This window comes from Barbus barbus (genome assembly GCF_936440315.1).
Source record: "Barbus barbus genome assembly, chromosome: 24".
Taxonomy (NCBI): Eukaryota; Metazoa; Chordata; class Actinopteri; order Cypriniformes; family Cyprinidae; genus Barbus; species Barbus barbus.
The window spans coordinates 21,806,767-21,824,218 of NC_136752.1; the positions used below are offsets into that span (position 1 = coordinate 21,806,767).

General features: G+C 35.5%; 1 protein-coding gene across 4 annotated transcripts in view; it reads left to right on the forward strand.

The window, feature by feature from the left end:
• The first annotated feature begins 4,723 nt into the window (after window positions 1–4,723).
• The window catches only part of LOC306844154 (CD2-associated protein-like), a 46,615-nt gene continuing 33,886 nt past the window's right edge, over window positions 4,724–17,452 (forward strand). For 2 of the 4 annotated variants that reach the window (XM_079376098.1, XM_079376101.1), the window contains exons 1-2: window positions 4,738–5,020; window positions 16,239–16,399. In XM_079376098.1, the coding sequence (XP_079232224.1) occupies window positions 5,017–5,020; window positions 16,239–16,399 (165 nt within the window). In that variant the 5' untranslated portion in view covers window positions 4,738–5,016. Of the gene's footprint in view, window positions 5,021–16,238; window positions 16,400–17,452 lie in introns of all 4 variants that reach the window. The other 2 variants (XM_079376099.1, XM_079376100.1) reach the window with 2 other exon arrangements.

Consider the following 17,452-nt stretch of genomic DNA (forward strand, 5'->3'; position numbering starts at 1 on the left):
AGTAATAAAGTTAATTATTATCATTGTGCCACACTTTGTGGCAAATCATTACAGTAAACTGGACGATGTGACCTCAATTTAACCTTTTAACTTATATAATAAAGCCCTATATAAAATGTATAAAAACATATATAACGTACTGCATAATTTACATATGTTAATATGAACACTTGTACAAATAGTTTATATACACTGCCGTTCAAAAATTTGGGATCAGTTTTTTAATGGAGTCTCTTCAAAGTGCTCATCAAGGCTGTATTTATTTGATCAAAATAGAGAAACAAACAGTAGGCTAATATTGTGAAATATAATTGCAATTTCTGATATTGGTTTCTTATTTTAATATACTTTTTATTTTGTGACGCAGCGCTGAATTTTCATTAGCCATTACTCCAGTCTTCAGTGTCACATGATCCTTCAGGAATCATTCTAATATACTCATATCAGATCATAATCAAACTGTTGTGCTGCTTAATATTTTTTGTAACCTGTGATGCTTTTTGCTTTGATTCTTTTATGAATAAAAAGTTAAAAAGATCAGTATTTATTCAAAATAGAAATATTTTCTTACTATCACTTTGTATCAATTGAACAAATTCTTGCTAAATAAAAGTATTAATTTCTTTAAAAAAAAAAGAAAGAAAAAAATTGACTGACCTCAAACTTTTGAATAGTAGAGTATATTGTAACAAAATTTTGAATAAACACTTTTCTTTTTAACTTTTTATTTATCAAAGAATCGTGAAAAAAGTATCACATGTTCCTAAATCTATTTAGCAGCGCAACTGTTTCCAACAGTGATTATAAATCAGTATATTAGAATGATTTCTGAAGGATCATGTGACACTGAAGACTGTAATGATGCTGAAAATTCAGCTTTGCTTCGCAGGAATATATTTTAAAGTACACTCTAAAAAATGGTGTTATATAGCACTAAAAGTGGTTCTTGGCTTGTAATCATAGGGGAACCACTTTTGGTGCTATATAACACCATATCTTTGAAGGTGCTATACAGCAACTTTGTCAAATGTTGCTATGTAGAACCATAAGAGGTACCATATTGCACTGTATTTCTTCAACAAAAATGGTGCTAAACAGCACCAACAGTAGTTCTTTGGCTCATAAAGAACCTTTAAATGGGCTTAACAGGTTCTTTGTACGGCAGTGGTGCTATATAGCACCTTAATCACCCCAACGAACCACTGAAGAACCATACAGGAGCTTAATAGGTTCTGTATATGGTAGCGGTGCTATATAGCCCCAAAGAACCTGTTGAAGAACCACTGAAGCACCAAGATGTGGTGCTATACAGCACCAAAAGTGGTTCCCCTATGATTACGAGCCAAATAACCTTTTCTTTCAAGGAATTTTTTTAGAGTGTATATTAAACTAGAAAACTGTTATTTTAAATTGCAATAATATTTCAAAAAATTATTCTTTATTATTATTCTTTCTAAATTATTCTTTCTTTATTTTTGATCAAACAGATACAGCCTTGATGAGCATAAGAAAGTTAAAAATAAATAAAAAACATTAAAAATCTTACTCATCCCAAACTTTTGAACGGCAGTGTGTGTGTATACACACACAAAATGTAATAAAGTATCAAATGTATTTATTAACACAAAACATAAATAAGACATATAAAAATATATGTAAATAGGAACTATATAAATAAGGTGTTTCTATAAAAATTTTACATATATATTCAATAAATAATGCATGTGCATACATTTATATTAAATAGTATAATTTATGCTATGAAATTATTAAATATTACAGGGCTATCAATCTAAAAAATAATAATTCAATATTTTTACATATGACTTTTATTGTCATCTCAGGTTGGTGGACATATATGAGTGATGTCACCCTTGTAGCTAACTTCTGATTGGTTAAACTGATGGTGTTGCAACTCACTATTATAGTTATGCACACAATCACACACCAACACACAATTTAAAAACATATTTAGAATTATTACTACTACTACTACTACTAAAAATAATAAATAAATACAGACATACATACAAAAAATCATAATAAAATACCTAAACTTAATTGGAAATAAATCATGTATGTATACACATGAATGTATATAGGCCTATGCCTACACTGTCCAGTCTCATTCACGTTATTGTTTGAAAGAAAGTACCTCATCCAAACAGTCATTCTCAGGCCTCAGACATATGCAAACAGCATACGGCTCTTTTGTGTCACTGGCACAAGGAAAGGAGATCATTTCCAGTGTGTCTCAGACAGGCAGAGCTCAGAGCCCACTGGCAGATGAAGAGCACACCATCTGGCACAGGCCTACACGTGCATCTGAGAGCTAAAAGGATGAAACGAGGAAATGCGCTCACATGCCACACTGTTCCCTAAGTGGGTTAGTGAGTTAGAGGATAGGGTAAGAGAAAATGCCTTGCTCTGACTAACATTAGTGCATCCATGCTGAAATGTACAACAATGCGCTTATTTGTGCTGCTGTGCAATCAACACACCACCTAGTGCTTTAAACAAACAACATTCCATCAGCAGTGTGGACTGAAAGTTTTAACATTTTACTCAAAATGTTATTATGTGTGCTGATACCAGATTTTTGTTAGCATCTGCTGCTACAGGATATAAAGTGATGTGTCTGTAGTTCTAGAGTTCAGATCATGAATATATCCGAAGCTACACAACCAAATTATATTTTATAATTAAATGGCAGTCATGAATAATTACAAGAGCAATACTCAAAATGCCTTAAAAATTGTGTAAATCATTATTACAATATATATTATATTATTTGATTGATTTAATTTCATGTGCCATTTGAGGTCATATGGGGAACAGTTAAAGGAAACACATTATTAATATAAAAGAAAATACAGTGTCATTTCACCCTGTTTTAGTTTTGTAACTTGTTCATATGCTACCCTCTGCTGGATAAAAAAGCAATTTTAAAGACACATAATGAGAATTTTACAAAATCGTCAACCTTTTTAATGATTTGATTTTAAAAAGCATTTAGACAACAAATTATGGCATTTAATTGAGGGAGGCAAAATATTAGGACTAGATAAGTTTCCTCAATTGGTACTAAGGCAATTTAAAATGAAGGTTTCGATGGTTTAAAAGAAAGCAGCTTCTGTGGTTGTCTAAGCAATTGCTTGGAGTGTCCAGCAGAGAGAGACAAAAACCACAAGAATATATTGAAAGGCCACTCACTTCACAGGTCTGTATAAAGAAGGTAAACATAACAAAATAACTGAGACATCAAGCAATATATTAAGGAACTATTAAGAGGTACAGCCACCTTTTGCCCTTTAACAGTCTTGGAATGCTGTTACTTGTTCTAAACTGTGTATGAGGGGATAAATTAAGCACACATAAATCTACTAAGATCTGTGTTTCAGAACTACTCATAAAGTTTCAATGTTGTTTATGCCTATAGGAATTAGGGAGGACATGGAAAGCATGACTTCACTCTGGAGCTCCATTCCTAGGAGGCCATTGGACCTTAGGACCCCACTACATGGATATCTATTATGTAGATAGACATAAATTGTCGATATATATGTGTGTGTGTGTGTGTGTGTGTCAATATTTGGTACAGTTCACAGCAAATGTATGTTTTCTGAATTGTCATGTAATGTAATAGAATATGTTACATTTAAACAGGTTATAAATGATAGATTGTCAAAATAGCATCTAAAAGTCCAGCATAGAATGATACAGAGCTTTTCTCTTAAATTTTTTGGTTACTTGCTTTCTCATAAATATAACAATCTGACCATTTTGCATATTATTTTTCATGATTTTCCTTTATTACTGCATAGGTTTTCACTATCACAACAATACATTTAGTGTTAAAAGTGCCATCTGTATCACCATGGTTCCTTCCTTATATTATATTATATTATATATAGCCTACATTTCAAACAAACCTCAGTTTATATGGTTTATAATATCATAAACACAATACAAAAATGTGTTAAAATAAGGTTACAAATTATTCCACAATGTTGTAGTATAGAGAGGGTCTCATGTTACCTTGAGATGATGCTAAGCCCTTTTCCAGTGTAAGCCGTAGCGTAATGCAACTATTTCTTTCTCAGTAAATTTAATTCTTTGTGGTAGTTTTGTAATCGTGAACACAGGCTGAGCAGATTTCATTTCAAACCTGCCATAAAACTTAGGGAAGTACATGGTTATGGAAATTGGCTTTGATTGAGGCAATTTCAGTTTACCTTTAACAGCTTAATAGCCAAATTCAATGCAAATAATTAATCCACAGAGAGACATTCAGCTGAGAGAAGACGAGATTTCACAGCTACTTCACCGCCTACATTCTCTGTTGACAAAAATATCATGAGAAAGTGACTGCAGAATGACTGGTATTCCCCACCCCCAATGTAAATGCAGCATAATCCTTTTTTGTATTAAAATATTTAAGATATGATAAACAAAAATTCGCCTTTTTCATTACTAAGTAAAATTACTTCTTATATAAAATTTAAAAAATATATTTATTTATTTCTAGTTAATTGTTTGCTGTACAAATTAGTAAAGTATATATCTATAATATAATATTTTATTATAAATATATATTAATTATATTTTTATATTGGTAAATCACTGCAATATTTGCATGGATATGGCCATTTGTGTTTTAATAACCAATTTACACTAAAATGTGACACCTTTTGCATTCCAGCGAGGAAATCTGACTTCTCGCGGGATCCTCCCGATGAAATATCGCGGAGGCAAATCTAAGAAAGGTGGAGACTTCGGGATAACTTCCTGCACAGTACTCTCAAGAATCATACCTCATACTTAAACAACAGGCCGACGTCAAAACCAAGTCGAATGGATTAGTAGCGCAAATAAACTCGCAAACAAGCACTTCATCAACACGATTCCACGCACAAGTAGGATTTACCGCTAGCATCCAGCCTGCTAGCTAACATCAGCTACCAGGACGGCAGATTGTACACATCAGATCAAGACGGTCTCGTATCGAAGGACAGTATGGGTGAGTTCAACTCGCTTTTTATGGATCAGTTACAGTGTCACTTCGCGTTTCCGTGTCCAATGAAACAGCGCCAGCGAGTCACTTTAGTGAAGAAACTGTATCCAAGTGGAAAAAAGAAAAAAAAACTTGCGATCAGATGAATATTTGACTAGGCGCCAGTGTCGCAAACTGGCTCGGCTTGTCCAAACCAGTAAATTCCAGGCGTTTAATGACTCCCTGCTCTGCCACGACAGTATTATTGTTTACCTCTCGGATGTAAGTGGCTTTGACGTTGTTTGATTGTTTTTAAAACAGTTTGTACTAGTTGCTGTGGCTCAGTTCCAAGGAAGCCCCCTTAAAGGTGTACCCAGTTATTTTTGCTGATGAATAAAAAATTATATTTAAAGAAGTAACCCGCACTTTTGACAAGTCTTATTACAATTATATGCTCTCAAATAAGATGGAAAGTTCAAACCACGTCACTTTACTAGAAAAAGCAGTTTTATTTAACGCGAAGCGGGTCGCCCCTCTATGGGTGCCGTCATGTTTACATCACATGACACGCTGTGCGATGACCCGATTTACTACTATTATTAATAACAACAATAATAGTGTCTGTGTCAATTCCAAAACTATTAATAAGACTAATAAGAGCCAGCTAAAGGCTAACAGCACTTACTGAGTGCACCTTTTACCGCAGCTTTAATAAGAAGCACCTCCCTTGCAAGTTACGCAGGTATTAGGTAAACAAATATTAAAGTGGAAAACGTTAGTTTAGTGCCTGTTTTGCACTGTCATGCTCTACTGCACCTCACTACTGGTTTGAATAAAGTGCAAATGTTAAAAGTTGTCTACAAATCCTGTTTTGGTTAGCATCATTTCCATATTTACTCCTCTCGATTTCAGGTTGTTTTATTAGCAGTTATTTTTTATTATACTACTGGAATTAGTAAGGGAGTCAGAGTTGTGCTGGTTTTATTGGCTACGTCCTATGTCAGCTGACCAAGCCATTGGCTCATGCTATAGGCTACATTTTTTATGACTGGTTTAATATGGCTTTTAGCAAAACTCTTTTAGATATTTTTTGTCATCCATGTGATTATCCGAATGATGGGTCTTAATTGTATAACACTGTAGGGCAGAGTTTTTAATCTCAAACACAACCTCCTTAAGATACATACTAGAGTGGAAGATTTGTTAGAACATGTACCTTTTATATTTACTTTTGGTTGAGAACCTAAGCACTGAGGCTCAAAGGAAAAAGTTCTGAGGACATGTTTGTGTTTTTAGATACATGTTACGTGGGGCATAATGGTCATTTGTTTTCCCAGCTGTAGGTTAAATGTGTGGCGTGGTGGGCTGCCGGCCGGCTGGCAGACAGGTTGCTTTCGTGGCCTTGAGTGCCTCCCCCCTGTCGTCAGTAATTCATCATGTTGTCGCAGAGTTATGTAAGCGCTGGATTGGAAATTGAACCAATCAGGAAGTATGGAAGTGTGTTAGAGTAATAAGTGTACTCTGTACAGGTGTGAGTGGACATGTCGGGTCTTGACTGCAAACAAAATCAGTGCAGGCAAAGTGACAATAGATGAACATTTCTCACTGATCTCTGGTTTCAATGGGAATGTTAACACTGATCTGTTGTCCTCTCATGTAGGAATCTGCTCTACAGATGGCCTTGTCATGTTGTTTAACAATTAAAGGGAGGCCTAATAACTTTCAGTTGATTAGTAGTGTACTTCTTAGTCTGCATAGGTTACATGTTTCTTAATGCAATGGATTTTAATAGGCATCAACTACATTATTTTCGCCAGCCGGAGCCTCACTCTTACAGACCCCAAACTTTGAAATGCCATTGTACATAATTAAGAACAAATTTGAAATCAAAGTCTTTTCATTTAAAGTTCACTGAAGAACCGTTAGTATCGATTAAGTGAATGATTGAGTCTAATTTGAACTGATAACATCACATTTGGTTCAAGCACTCATGTGGCGAAGGAAATATTATTACAGTGCTTCGTTATGATGTTCCTTCCACATCAGTGAAAGAATGCAGACGGTGAAGACCTAATAATAATAATAACCGATGCATGAAAATAATTTTGTTTCAGTATTTTTATAGAAAACAAAAATCGAACCAGTACTGAATAAACCCTCTCCTTACCATGTCTCTTGACATCATGCAAAGGGCTGAAGATATGCGAGGAATCTCAGCAGCCTCTCCCAACATGCTAACTACTGCACTACTAGTTATTTTGTCAAGTGATTTTGAAGAAAGGACTCTGGTTGACCTCTGAAGTATGTGTAATAATCTTTTGTTTGATTCTGTTTGACTGACGTGCTAAGAATCCCAGCTTTTCTCTGTGGTCTCAAACTTTTGTCCTCACAGTATTAATGTATTTTTTTTTTAACCTGACAAAAATGCTTTCCTCGGAGAAACCAACAACGATGCAGCTTCATGTATGACTTTAAGGAGGAGCAGGCTAGCTCATAATCTTGAAAGCTGTCGCTATTTCTCACACTAGTCAAAAGGTCTTCAAATTTGTTTTTCATATTTGCATGTTGGAAACACCCCTCTTTCTTGAAGTGCTGCAGGAACTTCTATTCTGGTTGGTCCAAGTTCTTGTTTTTGTGTAAATTCCAAATCTTCAAATCAGGACTAGTTTATTTACAGTGTGTGTGTGTGTATTTGTGTCAACCAGGGTTTTGATTAGATCAGTCCAAACAGCTTGAGGGCATTGTGAGGTTAAATTGAAATGAAGTTTCCCATATTAGTTGCTCTATTTCCTCCAAGCTCCAGTCGCATATTGATTGTATGTGTGTTTTTTTGTTTAGTGTAGTAATTTTATTTTATTAAACCATTGACCCATTTAACGTCTGACCTCTCTCTCTGATTCATGGCACACACGACTCGCCTGGATTGCAGTTCTACAGTGAACATATGCTCTGAAAAAAATTGTCTGTGGAATTTTGAGGTTGTCAGCACATGGTTTTAAAAAAATAGAACCACTTTATGCAAGTTTCATTTACGTTCAGTTCAGAATCAAGGACATTTTCAACTAGAATCTGGAGTCATTATTCTGTCACTAATTAGTCTTGCATAATCAGACTTTTGACTATAGGTAGAAAATCTGGGCCAAGTGCCACCCATTTGTTCTGACATGAATGTTAAGTAATCAGCCCTTGCTTTATTTTTTATTTTTTTTTTAGTATTAATTATTGTTTTTCTTATACATGGGTCAGGTACAAAAAGGTTGTATGAATTGTTTTTTTTTTTTGAAAATCTTGCAAATGTCAAACTCAGAAACGCAGCACATACATGCCAGCCTAAGGCAGGGACTGACTTGTTAGCATTGTAGAAAACTTTTTTTTTTTTTTCTCTGGTAAGGTACAGATAAATGTGGTTGTATTGTTTTTCTGGAAACATTTTGTTTCACAGGTTTTATGTAAAAATAAATAAAACCGCAGTGGTCAGAAGTCTATGAGAGGTTGTACAGACAACACAGAATAAATTAATATTATATTGCAAACTTCTGCCAGCTCTTGCCATTTCTGTGTGCAATATGTATCAGATGGTTTGTGGGCATGCCATCTGAAGATTTGACAAAGCTCTAACCTACACTGGCAGTCAAATGTTTCAGATTGGTATGATTTCAACATTTTTAAAAGAAGTCTCTGATGCTCATCAAGACTGCTTGTATTTGAATAAAGATGTAGTACAAACAATGATTTTATGAAATATTACATTTTGAAATGTTTTCTGTTTTAATATATTGTAAAATGTAATCTTTCCCTGTGATAGCAAGCTGAATTTTTCAGCAGCCATTACCCCAGTTTTCATCTTTCAGGAATCAATCTAATATGCTGATTTGGTGCTTAAGAAACGTTTCTTATTATCGATGTTGAATACAGTTCTGCTGCTGAATATTCATATAATATTTTTATTCAGGATTCTTTGATAAATAAAATGCCCAAAATAATTGAATTTATTTGAAATTGAATATTTTGTAATAATTTAAAATCTTTACTGTCACTTGATCAATTTAGTGCATCCTTTAAGTATTAATTTCTTTAAAAAAACCTTTAGACATCATATCATCCCTAGCACTAGTTGCGATATAGACGTTGTGTTAAATAACCTAAAGATTTAATGATCAAAGTCATCATAATATGCATTGTCTGACTGTAGTTTGAAGGAATAGTTCACCCAAAAATGAAATAATAATGAAAGAATATTATTTGCTCATGTTATTCCAACCCCATATGCATCTATTTTTTGTTTTTATGGAACACAAAACAAATTTAGGAAAACTCAATGTGAAGATTCTTGGGGAAAATAACACGCATGTGACCCTGGACCACAAAACCAGTCATAAGGGTCAATTTTTAGACATTGAGATTTTTACGTTATCTGAAAGCTGAATAATTAAGTATGATGTATGTGATGTATGGTTTGTTAGGATAGGACAATATCTGGTTGAGATACAACTATTTGAAAATCTGGAATCTGAGGGTGCAAAAAATCCAAATATTGAGAAAATCACCTTTAAAGTTGTCTAAAATGAAGTTCTTAGCATTGCATATTACTAATCAAAAATTAAGTTTTGATATATTTACAGTAGGAAATTTACAAAATATCTTCATGGAACATGATCTTTACCTAATGTCCTAATGATTTTTGGCATAAAAGAAAAATTAAGAATTTTGACCCATGTATTTTTGGCTATTGCTACAAATATACCCCAGCAACTTAAGTTTTGTGGTCCAGGGTCACATATTAATAAATAATTTCCATTAATGGATGAACTCAATGTTTGAGTAACAGAACTGTACAGTGAAAGCATTCTAGCGCTTGTGTGTTTCTCAGCTCCTTGATCCATCTATGAGCCATAACTGTTTCTAAAATTTAGAATAAACAAGGGGCCAGTTACTTCAGCTCCACCTGTGGAAATTAGGTTTAAGAGGTCATTTCAAAGATTGTATTGCTTGCTTGTTGGATAAAACTTAAACAGACCTTATTAAAGCCTTATTTCTTGGACTCAAGGCTGAAATTATTTCCTACTCCGTTCAGTCTTTTGTGTTATTTCACTGACCTGACCTGTCATATTCCTGTAGTTATTCACAAGCTGGCAACTGTGTATAGCGTTTTAAGTAAAGCTTTAAGAGATTTTGGCAATCAGAATGCATAGAAGTAAATGACTTAATCTGTTTTGCTTTCTAAATGGCTGCAGAGGGAATAAGAGCAGTCAAAAAGCACGCAGGCTCTGGATCTGCTCCTGATACTCATGCCAAGTCGGCCAACTATGTCATTATGACAATTTTTGCAAAGCTCTGCTCTAACAGGATGCTTCGGCAGGCGAAAACAGAGAGGCTAAGTCAGCATGAAACATGGGATACATGAGCTACACGAAAAAGCCATATTGTTGTTTTACTATCTACTTTCAGTTTCCAAAAATCCTGGCCTCACTTAGTCTCTGCATTTCTGTCATATTGGTACTGACCGGTGATTTCTATGCATTAAGAACACGGCATACAAAAAATATACTTTCTATGTACTCAATTACATGATAAAGCCTTTTGAGTAAGTTAATTTGGAAGTTCATCTTAATTTGAAGTTCTTCTCCCACCCTACCCCCTCCTTTTATGGTTGGAAACATGGTCAAGGCTAAATCAGAAGCAAAACCAACTAACCACAATTTATGGTGGTTTGACATTATACGTAACTTTGTCTTCTGTAAACTGCACCAACAAGAAGAGGAAGAGACAATGACTGCGAGGCCACCAGCCTTCACACAGTGTTAAAAACAGAAAGTGGCCACAGATTTCCATCCAAGAGGAGAGATGACAGCACATGATTTGGTGTTTGCTCAAATAGGCTTGGGTTGTGTACTTGTTTATCTATTGTTTAAAGTTTACTTCTCAGAGAGCTGTAAGATGCTTGACTTGTGAGGCCCATCCCTTATGAGAGGCTGTAGCTGTGTAAGATGCAAGCGAAGTATGACATTTGAGCGTGTTTTTTTTCCACAGGGAAAAAAATTGGTAAAAAATGATAAACTCTTCCATCACATTGGGATTTTTTTAAAATTATTTAGACACTGCAAGGGCTTTCACTGTCCTGGTAACATTACTAGGGTCTGATGTCAGAACTGAATAGGCTAGTTCCGGAAATTTTACTAGATTTATTTGACCTATTAACTAATTGTTTATTAGCATGCATATTAATAGCATATTGGCTGTTTATTAGTACTTGCAAACCATATATTTAGGGGTGGGCGATAAACTGGTAGACACAATTAACCGGTTGAAATTTGTCAACCTTTAGAAATTTTGGACTATCGTCTCTATCACGGTTACATGCTTGTGTGACATTGCTGTGCTCTGTAGTCACGAAAACGGGTCGTTTGCATGTGTTTTTAAGCATTGCAGTTTAAAAACAAGTGATTTAAAACCGTTCAAATGCAATCAGCAGCAAAAGCAAGCTCATTCCACTATATGTGCACGCTTGATTGTTTTGTAGGCCTTAAATGGTTAAAGGAGTGGTTGACTTTTTTTTTTTTCTAGGCTTAATTGTGTTTATGGGGTGCAGTGTAACGTGTTCATGCTTCGTTTTTTTTAAAAAAGCATAATTTTTCTCATAATTTACCTTTATTGTACACCTCTCTGTCCCTTCTCTGACAAATGCTCTGATAATTTCCTGGTTTTATGAAGCCCCTCCCTCAGAAATACACGATGTGCTCAGATTGGTTAGTTGGCTCAGTGTGTTGTGATTGGCTAAACCGCCAGTGCTCATCTAAACTTCACACCCCTCACCTCAGCAGCATGTGCTCCGGTTGTATTGTAAGCAAAGGCGTTGTCAATATTTCTTATCAATTTGAGCCCGATTGAGACGCAGAGGATATTAGTGAAGAGGAACGTGCAGAAACTAGGTGCGTTTCCATTACAGATTTGCGCAAAACTTTGGCGATTATTTTATAAATGTCGATAAAAAAGTATTGCGAAATGACGGCGTTTCCATTAGGCGTATTTTCAATTTGCAATTTCAATTTGCGCAATTTGAAGGGTAATGGAAGCGCGCCAACTGTGTAAGCACGGCTCTTAATGGTGTGTTTGTTTGTTGTTGTCTCATACTTTTAGATGCGCTGTTATTTGTAAATGCTACTGCTTCTGTTAGCTTTTAATATACGGTTTTACCCTGATTAAAGCTTTAATACGGCATGGCAACCGCACACGTGTCCATGTATAAAGCTTCTCATAGCTATGTGACAATAAGTTTAATTGGAACAGTTCATTGTTGGAGCTTAGCTGAAGATCTGAATAAGAGAGAGACAGATGCAGAGTGTGTGCAGAGCAGGGGGACACGAGGAACATGATTGAGAACCGCTGTTTTAGAACACTGATTTTGAAACTTGTGAATCCATTAGAATCGTTAGAAGACAGAATCGCGATTCATATATGAATAGATTTTTACATGCACCCCTAGTTTTGTCTTCCTCTTCTCTAAAGCAGCGCAACATGGCCTCGCCCCCTTTGCTGCATGTTCCCGGGGGCGGGGTTTATCTGGGTTCTTACGTCACGTAACTCGTTGTAGTCCCTATGAGCCGTTTTTGTAGGCATTAAACTGCCATAGTTTTAAAAGATATCTCTGTTTGCATTGAACTTTCAGCTTCGTAACTTTGCAGATATTGTGTAATATAAATGAATAAATGCTCAAACAGCAATATTACACACTAACTAATGTTAAAAAAGTGAAATCGCAATCAACCACCCCTTTAAATGCACACACTTGTGTCAAAATGCCTATCTTTCCAAGTATCCTCATAAACACAGTACTTTACGTCTTATGTGAAAGCAAACAACTAAGAAAGAACACACGTGTCACAGAATATTGGATCTGGGTAGCTCTTAAAGTGACAGCAGTCTAAAATTCTTGCTGTCTGTCATGCATGCTAATCAAACAACAAAAGAGAGAAAATCTCTCACTGCTTTTGAATAAATTACTTTTGTAACTTTAATGAAAATAAATATATTTTGTTACACAGTGAAGAATATGCAGTGTTTTTATTAGGGCTGCCACCTAATAGTCGACTAACTGTTAGTAGACCAGAAGAGGCTTGGTCGACCAAAATGTTATAAGTCGCTTAGTCGCAGAAAAAAAAAATCCACATTGGCGAAGTCACACAATCCATGACAGACAGATCGTTGACGGCTGGTCTATGTGGCTACAGGACATCCAAACGCTCTCCTATCATTCATCGACCTCAAATCATGATAATCATCTGAATTATGTAAATAGTAGCAACTTCACATGGCAGCTTAGTGTAATAGAAACCTAGAAAAATGTGCGCTATTCAAGCATCTGTGCGGAGTGTGGAAGCTGAACCGTAGTGCTCACTGAAGGACTGATGGAGAGGGTGGTGCGCTCACTTGCTCTTAAAATACTGTTATTTTTGTTCATACAGATACGAGTAATCCATCTTTTTAGAATCTCTAAAGACTCATTGCGCAAACATTGCGCTTTTGTAAAATAATGAAAGCAGACAGGATGCGCTTTCTGCCATCTCGGTCTCTATGAACTTGAGCATATACTTGTATACTTGCCTTACAGACATGAAAATATATCTACAGAGAGTGAAATGTCTACTTTCAAATGGAAAACAAATAGCCTATTCTTATGTAATCCGTATGAAAGGTGCACACAGGCGCATCCACTACTGCCAAGATTACAAGATTGCATCAGTGTCTCCGAATTCATCCCTTAAACCGAAAAACAAAGAAAACACTAGTTTTTCAACAAATTATTAAAATGTTAATGCAGCCTTCTTACTGTTTTTCCCAACATGTTCATGATCATTACTTCTGCCAGTGCGCTGTGGCAAGCTTTATGCGTGTGCTTGCGCTTATTAAGCTATGTAGGCAATTAAAGGCTCATTATTATGATTTATTAATTAATTCATTTATTTATTTATTATACTACGAGGCTGTTGAATGCTTTAGTCTGATTGGCTGACAGAAGGTGTGCAATTATTTTCAGGGAAACGCATAGCGAGCGTAGTTCAAGGCAGGTCTTGACCACATTACATGTCCATATCACTTTGCCAAATGACTTCAGTTATTTCAAAGTTCCTTACAGCTTAAAACAGCAAAATAACCAAAACCCACAATGACACTGGCCAAGCAAATAAATATAGAAAACAATAAGATAAAAACAACAAATTATTTAAAAAAAAAATTTTTTTTTTTTTTACCAATAATTGTGTAGTGAAAATTTGAGATTGTGACAACCCTAATATATTGTATTATTATTATTCACTGCTGCAGTGTGTAAACCTTCCACTGTTTTAGCAGCAAGAAAACGTCTTTTGTCAAAACATCATATTTCTTTACCAGCATTGCATATCATTTGGGATCAGATTTTTAAGACTATGACGAGTTACACAGCCTGTGATAACATTAGGACATCCAGCAGCTACTAGTGGCCCACATTACACTGATAAAATCATTGAGAAAGGGGCATAACACAGATTCCTCATAATCAGGTTGGCCTAAACTGGTTTATTTTGCATCTCTCAGCAGAGACATATGCCCAAAATATACAGGGAATTTTGTTTGATGATTACATCTGTTACATACTTGTTTGTAGAAATACTTTGTACAGACATAACCAGACAAGGTAGGGATGAGATGCTGTCAAACACTCTGACCTCTTCCCTGTGTTTTCCGTGAGAAGTCCCCACTATCTCTGACATTGCTGTGTAAATAACCTTTGTCAACAGAAGTATGCAGCTGATCACATTCTTCTCAGACTCATGCAACTCTCACAGCCAGATTTAGCACTTTTCCTAAGGCATTGTCTAACACGATATCATTTCCAAAGACTCTGGAAATGGTTGGGAGATGTTTGTGTCTGGGTGTCCGTGGTAATGATTAGGTAGCAGAGAAACACACGTTGCTCAGACATTGTTGTTTTTGTTTGCCTGAAAGTTGATTGACACCACTTTGCTTGGAAACGGTCATTCCAAAGCCCTTGAAAAAGTGCTTTAAGTGCTCTTGGCTGTTAAAATGACCATTGTTAGGCTTTGTCCTTATAAACATACCTATATTTGATTACAACATTGTTTATAGGCTGTGCTCTGCTGGCCCTTGGCCCAGTGATTTTGAAGTTATCGCTCAACAAAGAGGTAAAACAATGGTGGCTGTAAATGGCAAGGTCTAGATTTCCGCACGGTTCTTCTGTGGGCTTGGTGCGGAATGTTTATTCGCTCTTTAAAGGTCAGATCTAACTATATTAGGACAGATTTTAAATATTGGACTAGTCAAGTTCATGTGATCTGATTGCGCTTTAACTCCTTTAAGTTAAAAATCTGGGTACAATCGTTTTGAAATTAATTGGAGTCATAAAAATTAATCAGAAATCACAATGTAAAACAAACAAAAACAAACTGGTAAAATCAGCAAACCTTTAAAACGAATACCTATCACACATTACAAAAATTGGTTATAATAATATTATAGACATTTTTTGCCAAATACACTTAGGCATGAGAAACTGACATAATGAAATACATTTTATTTTGGGTCTGTGCAGCTGCCTTTAATGATGAAATATGAGGACAAATTGACTCATAATCATAAAAACTGTAATAGAAATTCGATCACATCAAAGTGTTGAAACAGTGCCGGTATGTTCATGATCCTAAGTGAGGAAAAATCTCAAAATTTCAAGAAAAACATTGTAAGGTAACCAGTATTTCAGACAACAAGAAATTCAAAATGGGTCAAATTGACCTGTAGCAAATGAACAGTTCATCCCAAAGTTGATATTCTCATCATTTTCTCACCCATGTGACGTTCATATGACTTTTGGAATACTTGTATCATAACAATTGTGCTTTTTTATCCATATGTTTAAACCAAGAAAGACAGAAAGTCATGTGGGTAAATGATGACAGAAACTTCAATTTTGGGTGAACTATTCCTTTAAGGACCATCAATACATTTTACATTGTATACAATATCAGTTTTAGTGTATGTGTCAATGCAAACAGACCATTGTTGTTGAAATGGACCATTCATTTCTGCATTTGTTTTGCTTTATCAGTTTGTATTTGGTGTGAAATGCCATGGTTATATTTTACTGTACGTCCTTGTTAAGTAATATCTGTGCCATTATGCCTCAAACAACCTTTATCAGATTCTTAATCACAGCATGACTTTCAGTGACCGTCTGTTCTCCCCTTTGTAGTTGAGGTGGTGGTGGAGTTTGAGTATGAAGCCGCCCACGAAGATGAGTTGACCCTCAGACTTGGAGATGTGATCAGAAACGTGCGACGAATTGAGGACGAGGGATGGATGGAGGGAGACCTCAACGGGAAACGAGGCCTTTTCCCAGACAACTTTGTAAAGGTAATTTAAAAAAAAAAGCTTTTTTTAGTGGAATATATTGCGTTTATGTAAGGAAATAAAGGAGGGTAAAAAAACCTGGCCAAACCTGAGTGACAAGTGGTTTTCTTTAGGTAGGACATTACAAGTTTTGAATTCAGCCTGAAATCTGGCCATGTGTCATTGCGGGTATTGCAGTCTCATCTTCAATTTGTGCATACCTCTTAATTAGTGCTTACTGAAGCAACGTGAGGAAACCCACATTAATATTGGTTGTGATGGCAAATCTTGTCAAAGGCAGGAAATTATTGCTTTCGTTTCCTTGCGGAGATCCTTTAGTAGGGTGTGAGGTAATCTTCCACTCCCTTAACTGAACTTTGATCCCGGAAAGATCTGATAGTCAGCACTCAGGTGGTCTCAGGAGAAGATCATGGAAATCGAGCAGGTAAGGAGCTTGTTTTAGTTTGTCTGTCTGTCAGTTTGTATCTAAATAAGATCTTGCACTTGTCTTGTCTGGAAAACATGTTACTGGTAATGTCTTGTCTCTAGGTGGTTTTCTGTTAATTCAGTTTGTCATAATGTGGCACTGGATTTAATTCCTGTTTCGTTGAATCACCAGACAGATCGCAGATAGCCAGGTTTTTAAAGGGTGCTTACAGGAAAAGCATAACCATGAAATAATTTAATAAAAATGTTTTTACACTAACGGCACAATTTTATTGTGTTCTTATTGTGTAAAATTCATTTTCTACAATTGAGCATTTAGAACATTTTTGTTTTGAATAAAGATTATTTTTTTTATATTTATTCATTTTTAGAAAGGAATAGTTTTTGAAGTGATCTACACTTTTTAACTGAGGACAGGTGATTTTATGTACTGCTTTCAGTACACTGGTTTCATGTACAGAACATTTATTTATTCATTATAATTATTAATTATTTAGGTAATATAAGAAAGGCTTTAAAAAGGTTGAGAAGGCTGACCTCAAATTAGTTACTGAGCAGGGAGTAACAATAAGGAATTTCCTTGTCAGCATCTCAGACAGGAAGTTTGGAGCGGATGCAGCCTGTGGCATT